The sequence below is a fragment of the Megalops cyprinoides genome, chromosome 20 (assembly GCF_013368585.1).
Source record: "Megalops cyprinoides isolate fMegCyp1 chromosome 20, fMegCyp1.pri, whole genome shotgun sequence".
NCBI lineage: Eukaryota > Metazoa > Chordata > Actinopteri > Elopiformes > Megalopidae > Megalops > Megalops cyprinoides.
Window position 1 is genome coordinate 27,475,319 of NC_050602.1, and position 18,084 is coordinate 27,493,402.

The window sequence follows — 18,084 nt, forward strand, 5'->3', positions numbered from 1 at the left end:
TAATAGCTAACAATTAACAAGAGCTGCTCAGTTATGAGACTGCAGAGACTGCTCTGGTGTGACTGGCTGCTCAATCACATCATGAGCTTAATAATTTGTTAAGGATCCAAGGAAAACAGAAATGAAACGGTTCTTTTGTGAGACTACCCTTCCATCTGTTTGAGCTGATCAAACCGCTGCCACCAGCCTCTAACCCCCAGCAGCTCTCGCCTGCTCCTCTGTCCTCCTCTGTCCTGCCCTCTGACCTCTCCACAGCTGTTCATGGTGGACAACGGCGCGGATGATTGGAGGATAGCCATGACCTACGAGCGAATCCTGTTCATCGTGCTGGAGCTGCTCGTGTGCGCCATCCACCCCATCCCGGGCCAGTACGTCTTCACCTGGAAGGCGCGGCTGGCCTTCACCTACACGCCGTCGGTGGCGGACGCCGACGTGGACATCATCCTCTCCATCCCCATGTTCCTGCGGCTGTACCTGATTGGCCGCGTCATGCTGCTGCACAGCAAGCTGTTCACCGACGCCTCGTCCCGCAGCATCGGCGCCCTCAACAAGATCAACTTCAACACGCGCTTCGTCATGAAGACCCTCATGACCATCTGCCCCGGCACCGTGCTGCTGGTCTTCAGCATCTCCTCCTGGATCATCGCCGCTTGGACCGTGCGCGTCTGCGAAAGGTGAGACCCCCCCACCCCCCTCCCGCTCCCATCAGGTGAAACACACCACCCCCCACCGGATACCTGTGACTGCCCGCCTCACCCGGCTAAAAAAGACAGTCATGCTGCTCCAGAAAACTCCACCCTCTCTGTGCAGGTCCCCGCCCTTCCCTTCTTCCTGGCCAATAGCACAGCGGCGCCCTGCATAATTCATGGTGCCTGAACGGCTTGTTTGGGTGGTGCCAAAGCCGCCTGTGGGCGTTCCCCTTCCCTGAAACTGCAGCAGAGAGCTTCGCTTTGTAGGGCCATGGAGACAGTTTATAAGCAAAGGATTCAGGAAAAACACTAGAGGGTTGAATCCGTCATGATGTAGACAGGAGTTTGCCTGTTTGGCTTCATCCTGGGATGTTGATGGATATGTGGCAATGTTTTAGGGAGAATTTTTTTTTACTTTAAGAAGTAAAGATCTTGCTGTTTTAAGTTGCTAAACTATGGCTTCTGTGGCAGAGAAAAGATGTGGGTGTGAGAAATTAAGAAGGGATATGTGGAAGCCTTAGCCAACCACATACCTGCCGAGCACCTCAGCCTGGCTGTCTCCAGTAACACAGCTCCCTTTCCCCACCCTCCCCGAAATTCCCCCCTCACTAACCCCTCCTCCCTGCCTCCACTCCCACCCCCCATGCCACTTCGAGGTCGGAGCTGTGAGTCTGTGCCCCATGACTCTGCTCTCAGAGTGAAGGGTTTCAACCACACCAAACTCAGGCACATCCAGCTGCTAGCCAATCACAGCGCAGAACGGTGAAGATTACAACATTCACTTAAAGGAAAACAACTGGCCAGCTCTGACCCAAAGAGGTTTATCAAACCGCCATCAAACTTTTCAAAAAGGGATTAAACATGGGGTGGTTTGCCAGCGCTGTTCGATGGAGCTCTCCTCCTGCCTGCTGAACGATCTTTGTTCATTTCCTAAAGCTACAGACATTCCACCATAATAGAACTCAGTCTTTCAGAATGATGTGGTTTATGGGTTGAAAAGACAGTGACATTTGGTCTGAATATGGTTTTGTCTGGAGTTTCTGACTCTTTGATTCTCCATCGGATTGTTCTGGAACATGAGGACAGACTGCGCTTGTCTGTCTCTCTGGTGGGAAAGGGGGTGGGTGGAACCAGCCAGGAGCAATAGGAGAGAGACACGTTAGGGTCTGAGATGGAAAGGAGGGAGGCAGAGGAGGTGCGGGCGTCTGTCATGCCGAAATCCAGCCCTCTGCAGCCGTGCATTCTGGGAGGGAGACCCCCCTCTCACCCCCCATCCCCTGTGTAACTGTGTGTGTCTGTAACTCACTGCTGTCCTCTCTATTTCCCCACTATGCTGTTCCATAGGGAGACCATGTGAGTCCTTCTTTAGACGTGTTAACGCACCCGCTGAGCATCGAGCTGGCCCCACACTGCACCATACAGATGGGAGGGCAGCCCCAAAACACTCCGCCTTTCTGAACCCGGTTTGGCAAAGGGGGACCCCATGGCGAGTCTTTACAAAGCCCTGAACTAAGGCCTCTTCCCCTCAAAGCAGTACGGATACGGTATTGATCTGATAAACAGACTCTTATCCAGCCATAGCTCACCTTACATGAATAAATATCTGGCGCTATAGACAAGAGACCTGATATCACTGTGCCCTCGATTCAAACTGGCAGCCTCGTGGTACATAGCCACTCCATCATACCACAAACAGGGGATATTGGACGGATGCCAGCAAGCACATCATTCAGGCATTTAGTTGCTTCAAACCAGGAAGGTCTGAATGGCAGATTTAATCGAGAGTCTCCCCTGGAACCTTTGGAAGGTGGGAAGATGGGAGGGGGGAGTGAAAATGGAATCGCACCTTCCCTTCACCTTGATGAGTGAGCAACAGAGCACGTCTATGTCTTCACAGTGTAATTATCAGATACCTGTTCTGCAATAATTCTTTGAAAATCTCCCCAACATGTGAGGAAACAATGGATTTTAGAAAACTCTGGAGAGTGCCCTTGATTTAGTCGCTGAAATTCACATAATGTTGTAATGGCTGGATCATTTAACTGTATTACGGTTGCTTTAGATTAATCCAGTGATGATATAACGAAGTGAAGAGTGTAAGAAAATAAAATGAAGGGAATATCCAGAAAAAATTTGAACATTAAGATTAGAGTAGGTGTTAATTTCACCAGGACTTCTCTAACCAGGAGGACAGAGGTTCCTCATGTGATTGCATGGATTATTTAATATGTAAAATTAAAAAAAGTATAAATAAACCCTGGGTTTAATCACCACCACCCAGTGCTACTCAGTCAACAAATTCTAACATTTATAGAGTAATCCAGCACCATATTACTCTGAAATAATCCCCACCTTCAATCAAAAATGTCAAACTAACTAATGGGGGAAAAGTCACTTTACTGTGACACAGTGTTGCATTAATCTATTAAGTGTTTTAATAAATATGACTATGAATAAGTTGAGGGTTTTGGCTGAATCCAGAGGTTAGAGAAAAATAAGTATGATAGTACATAGTGATTAGACAAAGTTCTGTGGAGAGAGAGGGGTGCGGTGGGGTTTGGGGGTGCAGTGGGGGCTCTGTAGGTAGTTACTGAAACAGCACATCTGCATGGCCACGTTCTACCCTGATGCAGTGCACCCCCCACCTACATTAATGCTAAATTAATCATTTAAGTATTATATTAATACTTAAATAATTATATTTCTAAAAAACACCCCAAATTTTTCCTAATCCATGTTGTACATATATGTTAAAAATAAGATTTTGGAATTGCACTGTATCATGTATTCATTATTCATAAGGGCATTAATCATACTGTCTAACAGGCACTGCATGCCAGGGAACTTGAATCTCCTCCTCCCTCCGCTTCCTTCATCTCCACTCACAGTCAAAGTGATTTCCCAGCATGCCCTTCTGTCGCCCCCAGTGTCCCCACCTCTCCCTGCCGCTGTGAGTCCTGCTGAAACCGGTAAAACTCTGAGGAACTGAAGATGAAGGGGTGACATGGGCCTCCCTGGCAGACGCAGGCCACAGAGACTCTCAGATGGGCACAGGTCTCGGCCCTCTGCCTGATTTTGGGGGGGGGGCTGAATTGCACATGAGCAGTGAGTAGCCGATGGTGTGACGGGGGCGGCAGCCGCTTGCTTTGGGAGCACCCTCGTTGCCGGGGTGGGAGTGGCTCACTCCGCTGCAGGTGATTGGCTGTGCTTCTCCCCCTGCTCCTCTCCGCTGTTTTCTCTCCTCACAGTTTGCGTCCGTGTTGCTTTTAACCGAAGGGTAGAATTCTCTACCTTATCCTTAAGAGGTGTGGAGAATATCATTCACCGAAACTACCATACCATTATTTAAAAATAAAATTAGGGTTGTTGGTGATGGCTATCAAATTTCAGCACAATGGAAACTAATTCATTATTTTGGTGTTCATCAACAGAAGGACTCCAATTATGGGATACTGAATACTGTGCGCTGTACCAAAAAGCTTCCCCGGGCCAGCTCCACCCCTCCTCCCCCTCCCCGATGCTGGGTCAGCACACTCCGAGCCCCTCTGAAAGCCGTGCCACGCTGCAGTTACTCCAGTCCCTTAAATTACAGGCTGGACAGGCAGGCGGGGAGCTCGTTCTGCGGCACTCAAGCTAATGAACATTCAGATAAAATAATGACCCTGAAACCCGACGATACGCAGGCCGGCTGCTATCACTCTGAGATTATACACGTGTGCAGTGTGCATGGAACGCCTCTGCGTTGCGATGTGTCTGAGCGATTCCACCACTACGACCCCCCCTCCTGCTATGCTTATTACTGTTTTATATGATCTTATATCTATCTTTTTATAGTCACTTGCTAAAAACAAGAGGAAATAAACCCAGAGAATGGGCTCAGTTGGAAAAATTCAAACACTGACCAACCAAACAGCCTCTCTGAGTTTAAGTCATCATTCACAGTACATAAAATGGCCTTTAATTCTATGCACACACACACACACACACACACATTTGCACACATACATGAAATGTTGAAGTTTTACTCAACTACATTTTCATTTTTTTTTATCTTTCATGCGCATGCTGCCATTGTCTTGCACCTGTTCAGGTAGTGCAGTAAAATAAGAGCGATATCGGAAGTACAGTTTATTCATTATCATTCATTCTTTAAGTTAGTAAGGTCAGCCAGCAGATGTGTGCTTTCGATGGGGTTTTTTTGTAAATCTGCCTCAAAGTTTTTATTTAAATGAAGCTGCGTTTCTTTCGAAAACTGCAGTGTGTCAACGGTGCTGTGCAGCTGTAATGGGGGGCAGCTGCGGTGGTGTGTGCTGTAATCAGTGTGTAACTGAATCACACTGAGTGCTGGGTCTGTACGGAATGTCCCTGTTTCATATCCACGTGTTTCAGGCTGAATCGTCTTTGTTGAAATAAATGATTTAATACAATGGTGCTAAAGCTATAGTCTTAGGCCCAGACTCAGCTTCGCCGCAATGTGCTTTTGGCCTGAATGATTCGGTGTGTGTTACTTTTTCCGGTTCTTGCACAACATTATGTGTTTGCTGCCTTTTGAATAATGCTCTCTGAGCACTGAAAAACTCTGATTATTGCTTTCTTGCCTGGAGTAAAGGCATTGCATTAAGATGGAATCTGTCTGTTAATTTTCATGGCAGTTTCCCCAGAAGACACCCTGGCTATATTTGACAAATGTTTGTTAATCATAGTTTACCATGCTATTAGCTACTTATAAACAGAGCCCACAGAAAACAGTTTTGAGGGAAAACTGTGTGGAGTTTGCTCTAAGGTCCATGTTCAATCAAACCACAGTGCAACTCATCCTTAGCTTTGAACAACCAATATAAGTGATCATCTTTTTAACTGCACAGCATATTCCATTGATTTCAGTGTTAGTATCAGAACAGCTTCACACTTGCCTGGATTTGTCATTCAGAGTTTAGTGCACTGCAGTTGCATTGAATTTTGCTGAAGCCTGAGGAAAACAGACAGAATTTCTGTCATTAATTCTGCTGCCTTCCCATTCAATCAGAGCAGGCTATTCACATCATTTCCCGAAGGTGAAGAAAGAAACAAATACAAGAACCTTTTATGAAGCCAAAACATCTCTTTTAAGCAGGGGGGACATTTCATCCACACTGGACATAATTTCATCCATTGATTTTCCGTTTCATGTTGCGCTGGACCAGCAGCCTTATGGCCTGTTGATGCTTCCTCCTCCTCAGAACACATTGTTCCTTTGATGTTATTTTAATCCAGGGACAATGATTCAGCTTTTTCCTCCCAAAAACTGGAAGCATGGATGGAGTGATGATGTGCAGGAGAAAGAGAGAGAGAGCTCAGGGATGGAGATGCAGTCTCCTTTCAGTATGAGAATACAGGGCAGTTTGTTATCCAGTGTTAGAGCAGTGTTTCAGCGCACTTACAGCCTTTAAAGGTAATGAACTGGGATCGTGAATCAACGGACCTCCCATGATTCAGCTGCGTCCTCTGCCCCCACACATACTGTATCCTCTGACAGGGCCTGTGTGTGGAGCTGTGATGCTAAGCCATCCAAAAAGGCAAAAAAGCCACCAGAAATGAAAGCATGTGACTCAAGAAGAAGCATTTATTCTGCAGACACTTGTTTGGTTCACTAATATTTTTTATGTGGATCTACATCTACAGATCTACAATTTCTCCTGCCCTTTGATGATTTTTTTTTTCTCGTTTTGTTTTTAATGATCAGTTTTGTTTCTTAGAGACTTGCGTGTGTAGCAGTCAGTATCCTTGTGCGTGTTCACCCCAGGGTTGACCCAAAACACACCAATAAAAGCAGTCGAGAAAAAATTTCCGATGGCTGCACACAACTTCAGACTACGGGTGGAACTCACTAATCTAATACCATTCGTGGCTGTTTTACATTTGAGGCAAAATGCCAGTCAAATTAGGGTTCTTAACTTTTTGATTATTGGGTGATCAGCAAAGTAATTGAATTCTGCCCCCCATATGTCTGCTGTTCATGTATTTCCTTACCTAATTTGGCGACATGCATCAATATCATTTTCCCATATTGTGTTGGCCAGAGTTCTAATGCTCTCTTCAAATTCCGATCATCAGGAAGCATCCGAAAGCACGGTGCTTTCGGATGATTAGATTGGCACGCTTCAAAAAAACAAACAGAAAAAAGAAAACAAAACATTGAAACATTGTGGCATAGATCCTGCCCAAGTATCTGTCCTAAGTAACTGTCCTCCACAGAAAGAGAGCCGAGCGTTTTGGCAGAATCACCAATCAGCAAATCACAATGGAGAATTCAGGACTGTCAGCGTCAGCTTTGTGCAGGGGGAAAACCTTTTAGCAATATGGAGAGGAAACATATTTTAATCCTTTTATCAAAATATTTCCAGGAGAAATTAATTCACTTGACAGGTTGTGGTGAAAGTCACTGATGGCTGCATTAGACACTGAGGTTCCTTCAGCTGATCACATCATTTCCTGCTCCAGTTCCAGCCTGACCTTTAGCATGTGACATCTCCACAGTGAATAATGCTGTATTATCTGCCATTACTGGCAGTATTAGTGGGCATCTTTGAGTTGCCCTGAAATTTGTTCTTAGTCATCACATCACACTGTTATTTGCTTGGCATACTCCCTCCTCCAGCGAGAATCACAGAGCTTACAGCTTTATACAGTAGCGTTTTTGCTGGTGAAATGGAGATTGAGCTAACGCCCTTCCTCGTACTGCTATGGTGCTAGCTCACTGGACACGCTCGTGTTGTGAGCTATTCTCTGTGGCACAGGCGCACACTCACTCACAGCAAGGGAGGGGGCCACTGTGGAGCTATCGGCTGCTTGGGGGGAACGGCCTGGGTCAAGGAATTGGGTGCGGTGGGGGGGTGGGGGGGTGTCCAACTGGAATAGTTCTGTTTCGGGCTATTTTTCGTGCGATTTGAGGAGGGGGGGGGGGTGCACACACAGCCTCTGTCAGAGGTGTTGAGGTTTGCTTTGCTTATAATGCGAAACCAGAGGTAACCTCATGAGCTGAGGGCTCTAGAATGAGACGAGTTTCCCCATGGTGCACTCTAGTGGTGATTTTGGACGTGTTCACCTGCAGGGTCAATCCCACACTGACCTCTCATATCTGAGGGCTCTCAAGTCCAGCTGTGGGCCTGAAACAGTACTCACTCTTTGCATCAGATGTGGATTTGGAGAAACCCAAAAATGAGAATGTCCCTCTGCCCTTTGAGGGTATCTGACTGAGGAACACTTTCGGGATGGCACAGGTGCTGTGTTGGACTAAGCCCCCGTCTTGGTCGAAGTTGAGAGTGGCGCCAGCTCAATCACATTCTCTAAAGTGCACAGTATATTGAGAGCTTCAAAATGCTGTTGATTGGTTCTCCCTCTGCAAAAACTCCACCCCCTTCATGTTACATTCAAACAGTCAATCAGGCAAAGTCGTCAGCGTTAATAATCCCAATGTTACATCCACAGTTTCCAGGTTTTAACCAGACTGAACTTAACTAAGCAGAATTGGACAGCAGAACTAAGTTTGCAGTTTCTAATCGAAAGTGTCTCTGTTTTGCTTTGGAAAGGTACTGGCCTGAACAGCTGTAAACACAGATCATATGGTTTATGCTGCTCTTTTCTGCTAAGGCCCACATGGCAGACACAGGCCTGTCTCACGCCAGCGTCACACAGGAAATGACACGCTGTCCTTCCTGTGCTCCTGACGGCTCATTACACATGTCACATGACTGCAAAAGTAGGACACTTAATGGCAAAGTGCCCCTTCCTGGTGGCAGTGCTCACCGGAGCGGAGAGGCTCTGAGATGCTGCTGAGGGGAGCAGATGCGCTGGAACCCGCGATCTGCTGGATAATTACCCACGCCCCGAGGGGTGGAGCCAACGCCGGGAGCAGACCTCACCGTCGCCAAATTACCACCATCATTATTATCTGCGCACTTAGTAGCTGCCCTTATTTGGGAAGACTCGCAGAGCTTTCGTGCTACATAATACGCTTTTACACAGCTGGACACTTGCCGAAGCAAGGCCGCTCAAGCACCTTGCTGGAGGGGAAAACAGAAGCATCCCACCTGGGACAGGAGCCTGCAAACATTCGGCCACATTCACACTCCTCCTGAGATACTCTCAGAGAACGGAACCGGGATCAGATCCCCTGCTGGTGTGGAAACCCTGTTAGCGTGTGCCTCGATGGCTGACACAGAGTGGTCAGCTTCTGTCTCCATTAATCTTGGCCTCTGTGATGCCTGCCAACCTGTCAGGCTCTCTGTAACCTTAGTGACACGCTGCCGTTCGTTAATCAGACTGAGATCTGGACAGCTCATCCATTCAGCTCCTCTGACCTGCTTCTTCAGATCAACCTCCAACGCCATTTAAGGAAATGATGATATTTATTATGTATATAAAAAGGCTTGGTAACCTTTGGTGGGTAGATGTGAAAAATGAGGTCAGTGATGTCTTTCATGTGATGTTTCTCACCTATTGATCTCGGCAGGGCTTTGTGATGCACGCGCTTTTAACATCAGGCCCAGGGGACCAAGCGTCCCGCTGATGTAGACTCTCTAAAGTCAGATCTGTGTGTGTGGTTAGATTTAGGTGAACTCCACACTGTACAGGAGAGTCACGCTGCTGTGTGATGCCAGAGCCTGTTTACTCTAACCACAGCTCGCTTTGTCCTTAACAGTGAGTAACACCTTCAAGCCCGTTTTACTTTAATTACACCCCTGCCTGGCTGATATCCGTGCATGGGGAACCTTACAAAGTAAACACGTTATCCGTTTACAGAGCTGTGCCCTGCGTTTTCACACCAGCACTGACTTCCCATGCACACATATACATGTCCAAAGAAGACACATTTGATCCTCCAACAGCAAACAAGTGTTCCTGTAGGACCCCCACAGCACCGGCAGAACGTGCCGCCATGTTTGATTTTATTGGCTAATCTGCTGAAATATTTTCCTCTATGCTCTCAGTATACTGTCTTATCCCCCAGCATGTCCATGCAGGAAGCAGAAAACCTTTTTTCCCCACAAATTGCCTGCATGGTATCGACAGCTTTGCGCATGTGTCATAATAGGGCTTGCCTTCCACGGTCTTTAACCTTATAAAAACTTCATTTTCCCCCTCAGGAGTCTGAGCATGGCTGCAGATTAGAGTGCAGAAATGGTGACAGCAGAGAGTTTGGGCACGGGCGGTGTGCCGGGAGGGACATGACCAATCTCTGCGCTTCAGGGTCTGCCCTCTGATTGGCCAGTGCCGCACATCTGCTTGAGGAATGCTCTTATACTTCCTGCTTGATTAGATCCAGTCACAGAGGGAGCTTTAATTCAGACATGGTGTCAATGCCTGTCAGCGCAGTCATTGGCAAATCAATGACATAAGACAAATTGCATGATCTTCTGTCAAAAGGGAAGTCCTGACAGTGTGCAGCTGAATATCTTTATGGGGTCAAAGGTCCTGACCGGATAATTCTGAGGGATTTAATGATTCCCAAACGCCCTTCACTTGACTCGCCCCTGGACAGATCATTAATAACGGTCAAAAAAGCCCTCCTGAGAGTGGCGGAGGGTTACCTGTCTTTTTCTCTGTACACTATATCAATGTTTATACACTGGACGAACAGTTGTTTAATGGCTGATTCTGTGTCATTACATGCCTTTGTTCATAAGACCAGTTGCCGCTGCTTCTCACTGCTTCTGACGCTGTGTGGCAGAGCTTTACAGGGAGGATACACTGATAAAGCTGTACTCATTCCTCTCACATACAACGCACAGCACATTGATGACTGTTACTCCTTTCTTTTCCCCTTGCCCTTCCTCCATTTTTTTCATGTTTCCCCTCATTTCTCTCTGCATAATTTTCCAACCCATTTGTCCTTGATTCTACAAAACACCATCTGCATTTGTCACACTTGGCAAGAGACCACGTAGGGAGTCGTGCCCGTGTGAGAATCACGAAAAAAGGGGATCACGACTGCCGTGGTCACATCACAGTTGGACCGGCAGCCATTCCTCCTTCTCATTGGCTGAAAAGCATCATCGTTACATTTAACGCACACACGGATGCATGGCTTTCACGCTGAGCTGGGGAGCTGATGGGGAAAGGTGTCAAGCGCCCGTAGGGTCTCACAGCCAGTCAGACAGTGCTCCTTCAGCTGGAGGAACGGATGAGGTTTTTGTGCTAGTCTGATGTACACCTGAGATTTTGGCCTGGAAGACGGTCATTGCCAGGGAGGTCCCGCCTTTTTTTTCTTTGTTCATGTCGCTGCTGCTCTCTGCTCTGAGTGGCAGTCAGCTGATGGGTTAATGATCGTTAGCCCAGGTCAATTCGGCAGTTAATTAATGCGTGAGTCTGCAGAGCAAGCAGTGCCAGGTCCAGACCTCAAAAATAAACCTTTTATCTGAGCTCGTCAAGAGAGCTGTCACTTATGCAGATCAGGTGCTTAACTTTATATCAATGATGGCTGTGGCCTATTGATTTTGGCAGGGCTCCCTGGGCAGTGCATTATGGGGTAATTTCAGTATTTATTTATGCGCCTGGCATGCACGCCCGCTCCGCGCAGCTGACATGCAGCGTCTGGCGTCTGACATACCATCCATCCATACAGCTGCATATTTACCGAAGCACTTCAGGTGCAGTTCCCTGCTCGCCCCTGCATCACCCTGTCTGAGCTCCTACCCGTCCACGGCTGTGAGTTCTATCACCGCTACACCACGCTGTTGCTATGCTACCACAACAGCTCCTCTACAGTCAGAGAGACGCTGGGTGTTTCTCCAGGACTGTTTGCTACAAAACAGGTCCTCCTATGAGGACACTCTGTGGAAGGGAGAGAGGATGATTAGATATCAGAACCCACTGCACATTTACCCCATGGATCCACTGCAGAAAGAACACATGAATCATAGGAAGCATCTCACAGGACTGAGCAGCTTTTGTTTGGATGTGATTTTATGTGATAATGTGCTGCAATATTTTTACACTCGTGTCTGTTCAGGGCGGTGTCCACAGCACCATGTTCATGGGAGACCTGACACGATCGTACTTTTTTTTCAATGAATCACATTTTATTCAAGGATATCTTAGCTGGGCTGCCATGTACAATAAAATACAGTAAGACAATGTTTTCCACTCTTTCATTAAAAGAAAACAGTTCAAATTCATTGATACTATAATTTATCTCTGAACAGAAATTTGCAATACTGACTTGCCATTTGTTATTGTTGTTTCAAGATACGCATTTTGCATTATGATGGTTAGTCAGTCTGTGGTCAGCCACATATAAATACACACACGCACACACATATAGTGTTACGATACATGTACTGTGTGCACACACACAGTATGTTTATTATGAAGTGCTGGTTGGTACCCATTGGAAGAGCAGGCTGAATGGAATTGTGTAAATGAATAGATCCACATGCCTCCACATTGATTTGAGAGAGATGCTGCCTGAAATATGACACCAGAAAAGATACAGACAACATTCGATAAATTTAGCTGAGGTGTGATTGGGAGGAACGTCATTATGGAGAGAGAGAAAACCTTGTAGAGGAAAATAACCTCCCAGCACCTTCTTCCGCTGCATCTTCAGGGCCTGCAGAAAAGCTTACATTCGTTACACTGCTGATGACATCAGCTGAATGTCACGCAATCGCGCCTCAGAGTCCATTGTGTTCAGTAGAAATATAATCTGTATTTTGTTTGAGTTCAAGTTAAACTTTCTGTTTCAGTGCCTTTTCAATGCATGTTTTTCAGTTCACTCCCTTTATTTTCAAAATGTCTGCTCATCGCTGTGCTGTTACTCACTCATTCACTGCTTTCTTTGCCTCTTTTTTCTTTCTTTTTCCTCCCCTTCTTTGTGCTGAAATCAAAGCGTTCTAAACATAAATCCCACTGAGCAGCCAATGAGCAGCCAATGAGGAGCCAATGAGGAGCCAATGAGGAGCCAGGGAGAGGTTTTCCAGCGCTTTCTGAAGGCCAGAGCTTGTCTGCTCTCCGGGGCTGATGTCTGGGATGTTGGCACTGAATGTGCTCCAGGTTCCAGCAGTGGAAATACTCACACGTTTATGCTGCTTTGTTGCTCTGACTGGTTTGTCTCCTGTCTCTCTTTCTTCCCCGCTGCTTTAGGTATCATGACAAACAGGAAGTCACCAGTAACTTCCTGGGAGCCATGTGGCTAATTTCTATAACCTTCCTGTCGATTGGCTACGGAGACATGGTTCCTCACACATACTGCGGGAAGGGCGTCTGTCTGCTCACTGGGATCATGGTACGTTGCCCTTCTCACGCCGTCGGTCTGAACATGAACACTCACTGCTGTTAAAGGGCATCTCTCAGTGCCAGGACACGCCACAGAAGGCATTTAAACGCTACTGACCGGTCCCTGCAATCTCCCGAGGGTTCCTCACTGATATGCCACACATCTGGTGCGATTTATGTGTCCTAAACAATTTCCTTTGGGTTCATTGTCTGAACATATGAACGTATTGTTCCTAGTAACTTTAAGGAACAACAGCAGTAAGGGATGAGCTGGTAATCAGGTTCCAGAGGAAAACCCCCATTCACCTGGCTCAACACCCCATTCACCTGGCTGAACACCCCATTCACCTGGCTGAACAGCCCATTCACCTGGCTGAACAGCCCATTCACCTGGCTGAACATTCCATTCACCTGGCTGAACATTCCATTCACCTGGCTGAACACCCCATCCACCTGGCTGAACAGCCCATTCACCTGGCTGAACATTCCATTCACCTGGCTCAACAGCCCATTCACCTGGCTCAACAGCCCATTCACCTGGCTGAGGGCAGGATTCAGCCCTAATCACCTGGCTATGTGGATATATAATGACAGTATAATGACTGAGGCCGCACTGCTGCTTTGGGGTGCATTTATGTTTCCTGTCACCTGTTGGGTGGCACTGCTGGGTGTAAACAGATCTTTAAATCAGATAAGAGCCGTTGAATAATTGACAGAAAAGATATCCAGATGGCATTCTGGGTGAGGAGACGGGATCGGGGTGCTGGGGGGGGTGTTAGTGACAGCCCTGAGGGGGTCAGAAGAGAGGGAGTTCAGAGGTGAGGAGATGGAAGGAGTCTGTTAACAAGGAGGGAGAAAAGTAATACCTGAGGCTCAGGTACAGTGTCAGCCTCTCAGGGCTGCACTCACCTGGCCCACCTGGGCGGGCTGTGACAGCCGCCTATCTGATGCATTCCATTATTCATTCAGCTCACAAACTCACCTACCCAGCACTGACTGTGTAACCCACATTTTACACACTGTCCATTTTACATACTGAGGATATTTACCACCGAAGTGTTCAATGCTCATTTCCCCAGCAGGAAAGCACATCTGCAAGCTTTAGGTCACAACCGCTGGTCCTTAACCACTGAGCCCCACACAGCCTCATGCCCCGGCGTGGCTTCCCAGCCTCTGCCCCTGAATGCAGAACAAATACTAAACCGCAGAGTAACCTTCAGCTGAAAAGCAATACCCAATCAGTGAGGGAGTTACTGTGCCAGTCCCCGGTCTCATCCCAGACTCCCCTCTCCCCCCCCACAGGGAGCTGGCTGCACTGCCCTGGTGGTTGCCGTGGTAGCCAGGAAGCTGGAGCTGACCAAGGCGGAGAAACACGTCCATAACTTTATGATGGACACGCAACTCTGCAAACGAGTAAGTCAAACCGCTGACAGTGTCTGTGCAAAGGCATACACACTCAGAGGCAGAACGTCACTGTTTCTGCAAAGGCCATGTGGGTGTGAACTAATCATACATGTTTATGCAGCAGGGTGGGCTTCTATCACTAAGAACTAGAAGACAGAGGTGGAAATTAGTCAAAGGTAAATTTCACTCCGATGGTCGGACAGTAGCTGAGGAGCTGTTTGACTGCAGGAGCTCTAACAGGACAGCAGCCTCTCTTCAACAGCAGGGGCTCATGAACACCTCCAGATTTAACAAAACTGCATCTCTGAGTACTGAGGTTCCCTGTGTCTCATGTGCGTGCTACACACTCAGCCCGTCGCTATGAGCGAGGGTTTGGATGAGAGCAGTGCGTGGAGATAGGTCTAACGAAACATACCTGTGTGATTAGAAATACTCTCTCAGCCCATTCACACACAAAACTCAGCTAGTGCAGCTTGCAGACGGTAGAGCAGGAGGAAACAGCACATACATGGTATTCCCCATTAGCGATGCCACAGCTGGAGAGCAATTGCTTTATGCTGCATACTGTTCTCTGAAACTGTTTGTTTAGGATGTCAGAATGTTTCCATCCAGAGGCCACTTCCATCGTTAAAAGCAGTCCCTCGATTCCCGCGTGTTAGTGCTGACACTGAGGCTCTCCATCGCCCCCTGCAGGTGAAAAACACGGCTGCTAATGTACTCAGGGAAACATGGCTAATCTACAAACACACCAAGCTGGTGAAGAAGATCGACCACGCCCGTGTGCGCAAACACCAGCGCAAATTCTTGCAGGCCATCCACCAGTAAGTACAGCCCTCACCTCCACCAGCCTGCCTGCACTGTTGTTATTATTTTTAGTAGTAGTGGTAATTGTTGTAGTTGTTGTAGTTGTTGAAGATGTATTGTAATAATTGTTGTTTTTATTGTCCTTATCCCTTAGTGATATTAACTGTTAACATAGCTGCATTAACACTTTAAGACATAATCTCATTGAATGGATAGCCACACAATGGTAATGCAGTAGTTATATAATTTTTCAATATGAACCTGATTCTTTATTGAAAGGAATATGACAGGGAGGTATAAGTCTGGCCTTGTCGTTAGCTTAGCGCCTGTAGGATTTGGCCATTATGCTTTTCAGCCAACCTGTGAGTATCGGAAAGACAGGGCCGTGGAGTTTAAATCTGTTCTGTGTGTTCATTTCTGACTCATACCACTCTGCACCGGTACCTTCCCCTCCATGGTATCCTCAGGCTTTCCTGTGGGCTGGCCTTTTTTTAATATGATTATTATTGCCTTTTATTATTACAATGTTTCATGATCTCTCTGCTCAGCAGAAGGGCCTCACCCAGGCTGATCTGGCTGGATATTTACTGAGGCTTTTCCGGTGCCTCTCTGCAGGATACAGTGCTTTACCTGTGGCTGGAACCTGCGACCTTCTGATTATAGCCCATCTGCTCCACATGGCCTGGCCCTGTGGTTTCTTACAGTGCTGTAACTGTCAGATACATGTATGTGTGCTACAGAGGCCTCCTGCCGAGCCCGTGAGATTTTGATATCGACGTGTTTACAGTGACGGGAGTAAAAGCCTCAGTGTTGCGCAGAGGGTATCAGTCAGAATCCAAACAAACAGAAATGAGTAGATGATAGGATCCCAGCCTGCTTGCCTGCTCTGACCTCTCTTTCCAAAGATACCTTCCACACCTTTACTGCAACCCTTCTGTTGAGCAGCGTTTGTGCTCTGAATGTTTTTGTTGTGCTCAAACTTTTCTTAAACCCCACCCCTTTGGAAAAAAAATCTTCCACCCAAATCGCAATGTAAAGCCCCTTCCATTTTCCCACCCCCTCTCCCTCCCTCCCCCACCTTCTGTCCCTCCCCCAGCCCTGCCCTTGCTGACAGTGAGAAGTGTGAAGGTTCACTTGTTCTGTGTAATTTGTGGGTTTTTAAACTTGTACTGTGTTTTGTCTTTGTTTTGCTCAATCACCGCAGAGCTCAGAAGTAAGTGGCGTCTTCTCTGTTCCTCCTCTCTCTCAGCCTCTCTCTCTCTCTCTCTCTCTCTCTCTCTCTCTCTCTCCCTCTCCCTCTCTCTCTCTCCTTCTCTCCCTCACTCTCTCCCTTACTCTCTCCCTTACTCTCTCCCTTACTCTCTCCATCACTCTCCCCCTTTCTCTCTCTCCCTCACTCATTCTCTCTCTCCCTCTCTCTCCCTCACTCTTTCTCTCTATCCCTCTCCCTCTCCCTCTCCCTCTTTCCCTCTCTCCTGTGCTTGTCTTGTTTGTCGACGTTAATCTGAACACGACTGAAATGCATGAGAATTGATGCTGGATGCTGATTCGTTCCTTTGATCCTTTTCTTTTCCCCCTCCATCCTCTGATTGGTTATGTAAAAGAGCATCTGCAGTGCGATTGGTGTGATGGTGGGAGTGTGTCTGACGAGAGAAACAGCAACAACGGTGACATCAAAAAGCATCTTTCAGACTTGGAATCTCCCAGCTTTTCCACAAGCCTCCCGCCGATAGAGCTGCCCAGACGTCTGACTCACCATGACAGCCGTGTCTCTCTTCCTCCTGCTGCTGCCCTCTAATGAAAATCTATGGCCAAAAAATAGCCTCTTTCGCAGTGGGAGGGTCTGCACAGTAAACTGCCCTCAGTCACCTGGTTAACAGGTGTGAGTGCTCCATGGTTATGATGAAGGGCGGGGGATTCAGGGGGTATGTCATTGCCCCCCCCCCCGGCAGAGGAGGCTGCACAAACCCGTCAGGATTTTCACGTTTCTAACTGCGGGAATAAAACGTTCCTCCCAAAAAAAAAATCAATTCACCTTTAATGCATTTGGATGACAGTTTTATAGAGTTGTGTTAAAAAATCCCCAGCCTGACGCATTTGTCCATAAATCTCAGTAAATGCGCAGTCAGGTCTGTGCAGTGCGGGACCTTGGGCCCCAGCCAGGCCGCCCCACCAGAGGCTTGTGGAGCTCTGGCTCCAGAAAGATGCTGATCCATTCCCCGCCCTCCCTCTTAACCCCTGCAAGTTTTTGGAACTCATCATGAACAGAACTTGGTTTGGGGGGTGGGGGGTAATTTATCATGCAGTATACATCCCTGGAAGTGCATATTTTCTCTGATTTTTGGGGGTGGACACTTTTTAAATATACCTCTGGGTAATTATACAAAAAATGTGACGTGTCTGTGTATGTGTGTATGAGAGAGTGCGTGTGTGCGTGCGTGCGCGTGTGTGTGTGTGTTTGCGTGTGTTTGTGTGTGTGTATGACAGTGTGCGTGTGTGTGTGTGTGTGTGTGTGTGTATGACAGTGTGCGTGTGTGTGTGTGTGCGTGCGTGTGTGTGTGCGTGTTTGTGTGTGTGTGTGTGCGCGTGCGCGTGTGTGTGCGTGCACTGAGGAAGTGTGTGTGTGAGTAGAGGGTTACATGGGTGTTTAAGGTGCTTCATTGTGATCAAACTGCTGTACAGTATTTGGATCTCCCCCCGGAGAGCACCACCTCTCTGGATTAGCTCCTCTCTTCTCAGCTCCTGCAGGACTGGCCTTAAGAGTCTGACACATTACTGTCAGTCAAAGCTGCCCCCTCGCCCTCTCGTCGCCCTCACCCCCCCTCTCGCCCCCCTCACTTCCTCACCCCCTCGCCCTCTCGCCCTCACCAGGGTCGGCCCTCTGAGCCGTTCCGGTTTCCGCCCGGGGGAGCACGCTGGGAGGCGCTGCAGT

The 18,084-nt window shown here is 47.6% G+C and overlaps 1 protein-coding gene across 1 annotated transcript in view; it reads left to right on the plus strand.

Annotated features, from left to right (window-relative positions):
* The window catches only part of LOC118795579 (small conductance calcium-activated potassium channel protein 2-like), a 49,756-nt gene that overhangs the window by 26,733 nt on the left and 4,939 nt on the right, over nt 1-18,084 (plus strand). The window contains exons 4-9 of the mRNA XM_036554161.1: nt 256-674; nt 2,034-2,042; nt 12,813-12,954; nt 14,247-14,357; nt 15,042-15,169; nt 16,357-16,365. Of these exons, the coding sequence (XP_036410054.1) occupies nt 256-674; nt 2,034-2,042; nt 12,813-12,954; nt 14,247-14,357; nt 15,042-15,169; nt 16,357-16,365 (818 nt within the window). The remainder of the gene's footprint in view (nt 1-255; nt 675-2,033; nt 2,043-12,812; nt 12,955-14,246; nt 14,358-15,041; nt 15,170-16,356; nt 16,366-18,084) is intronic.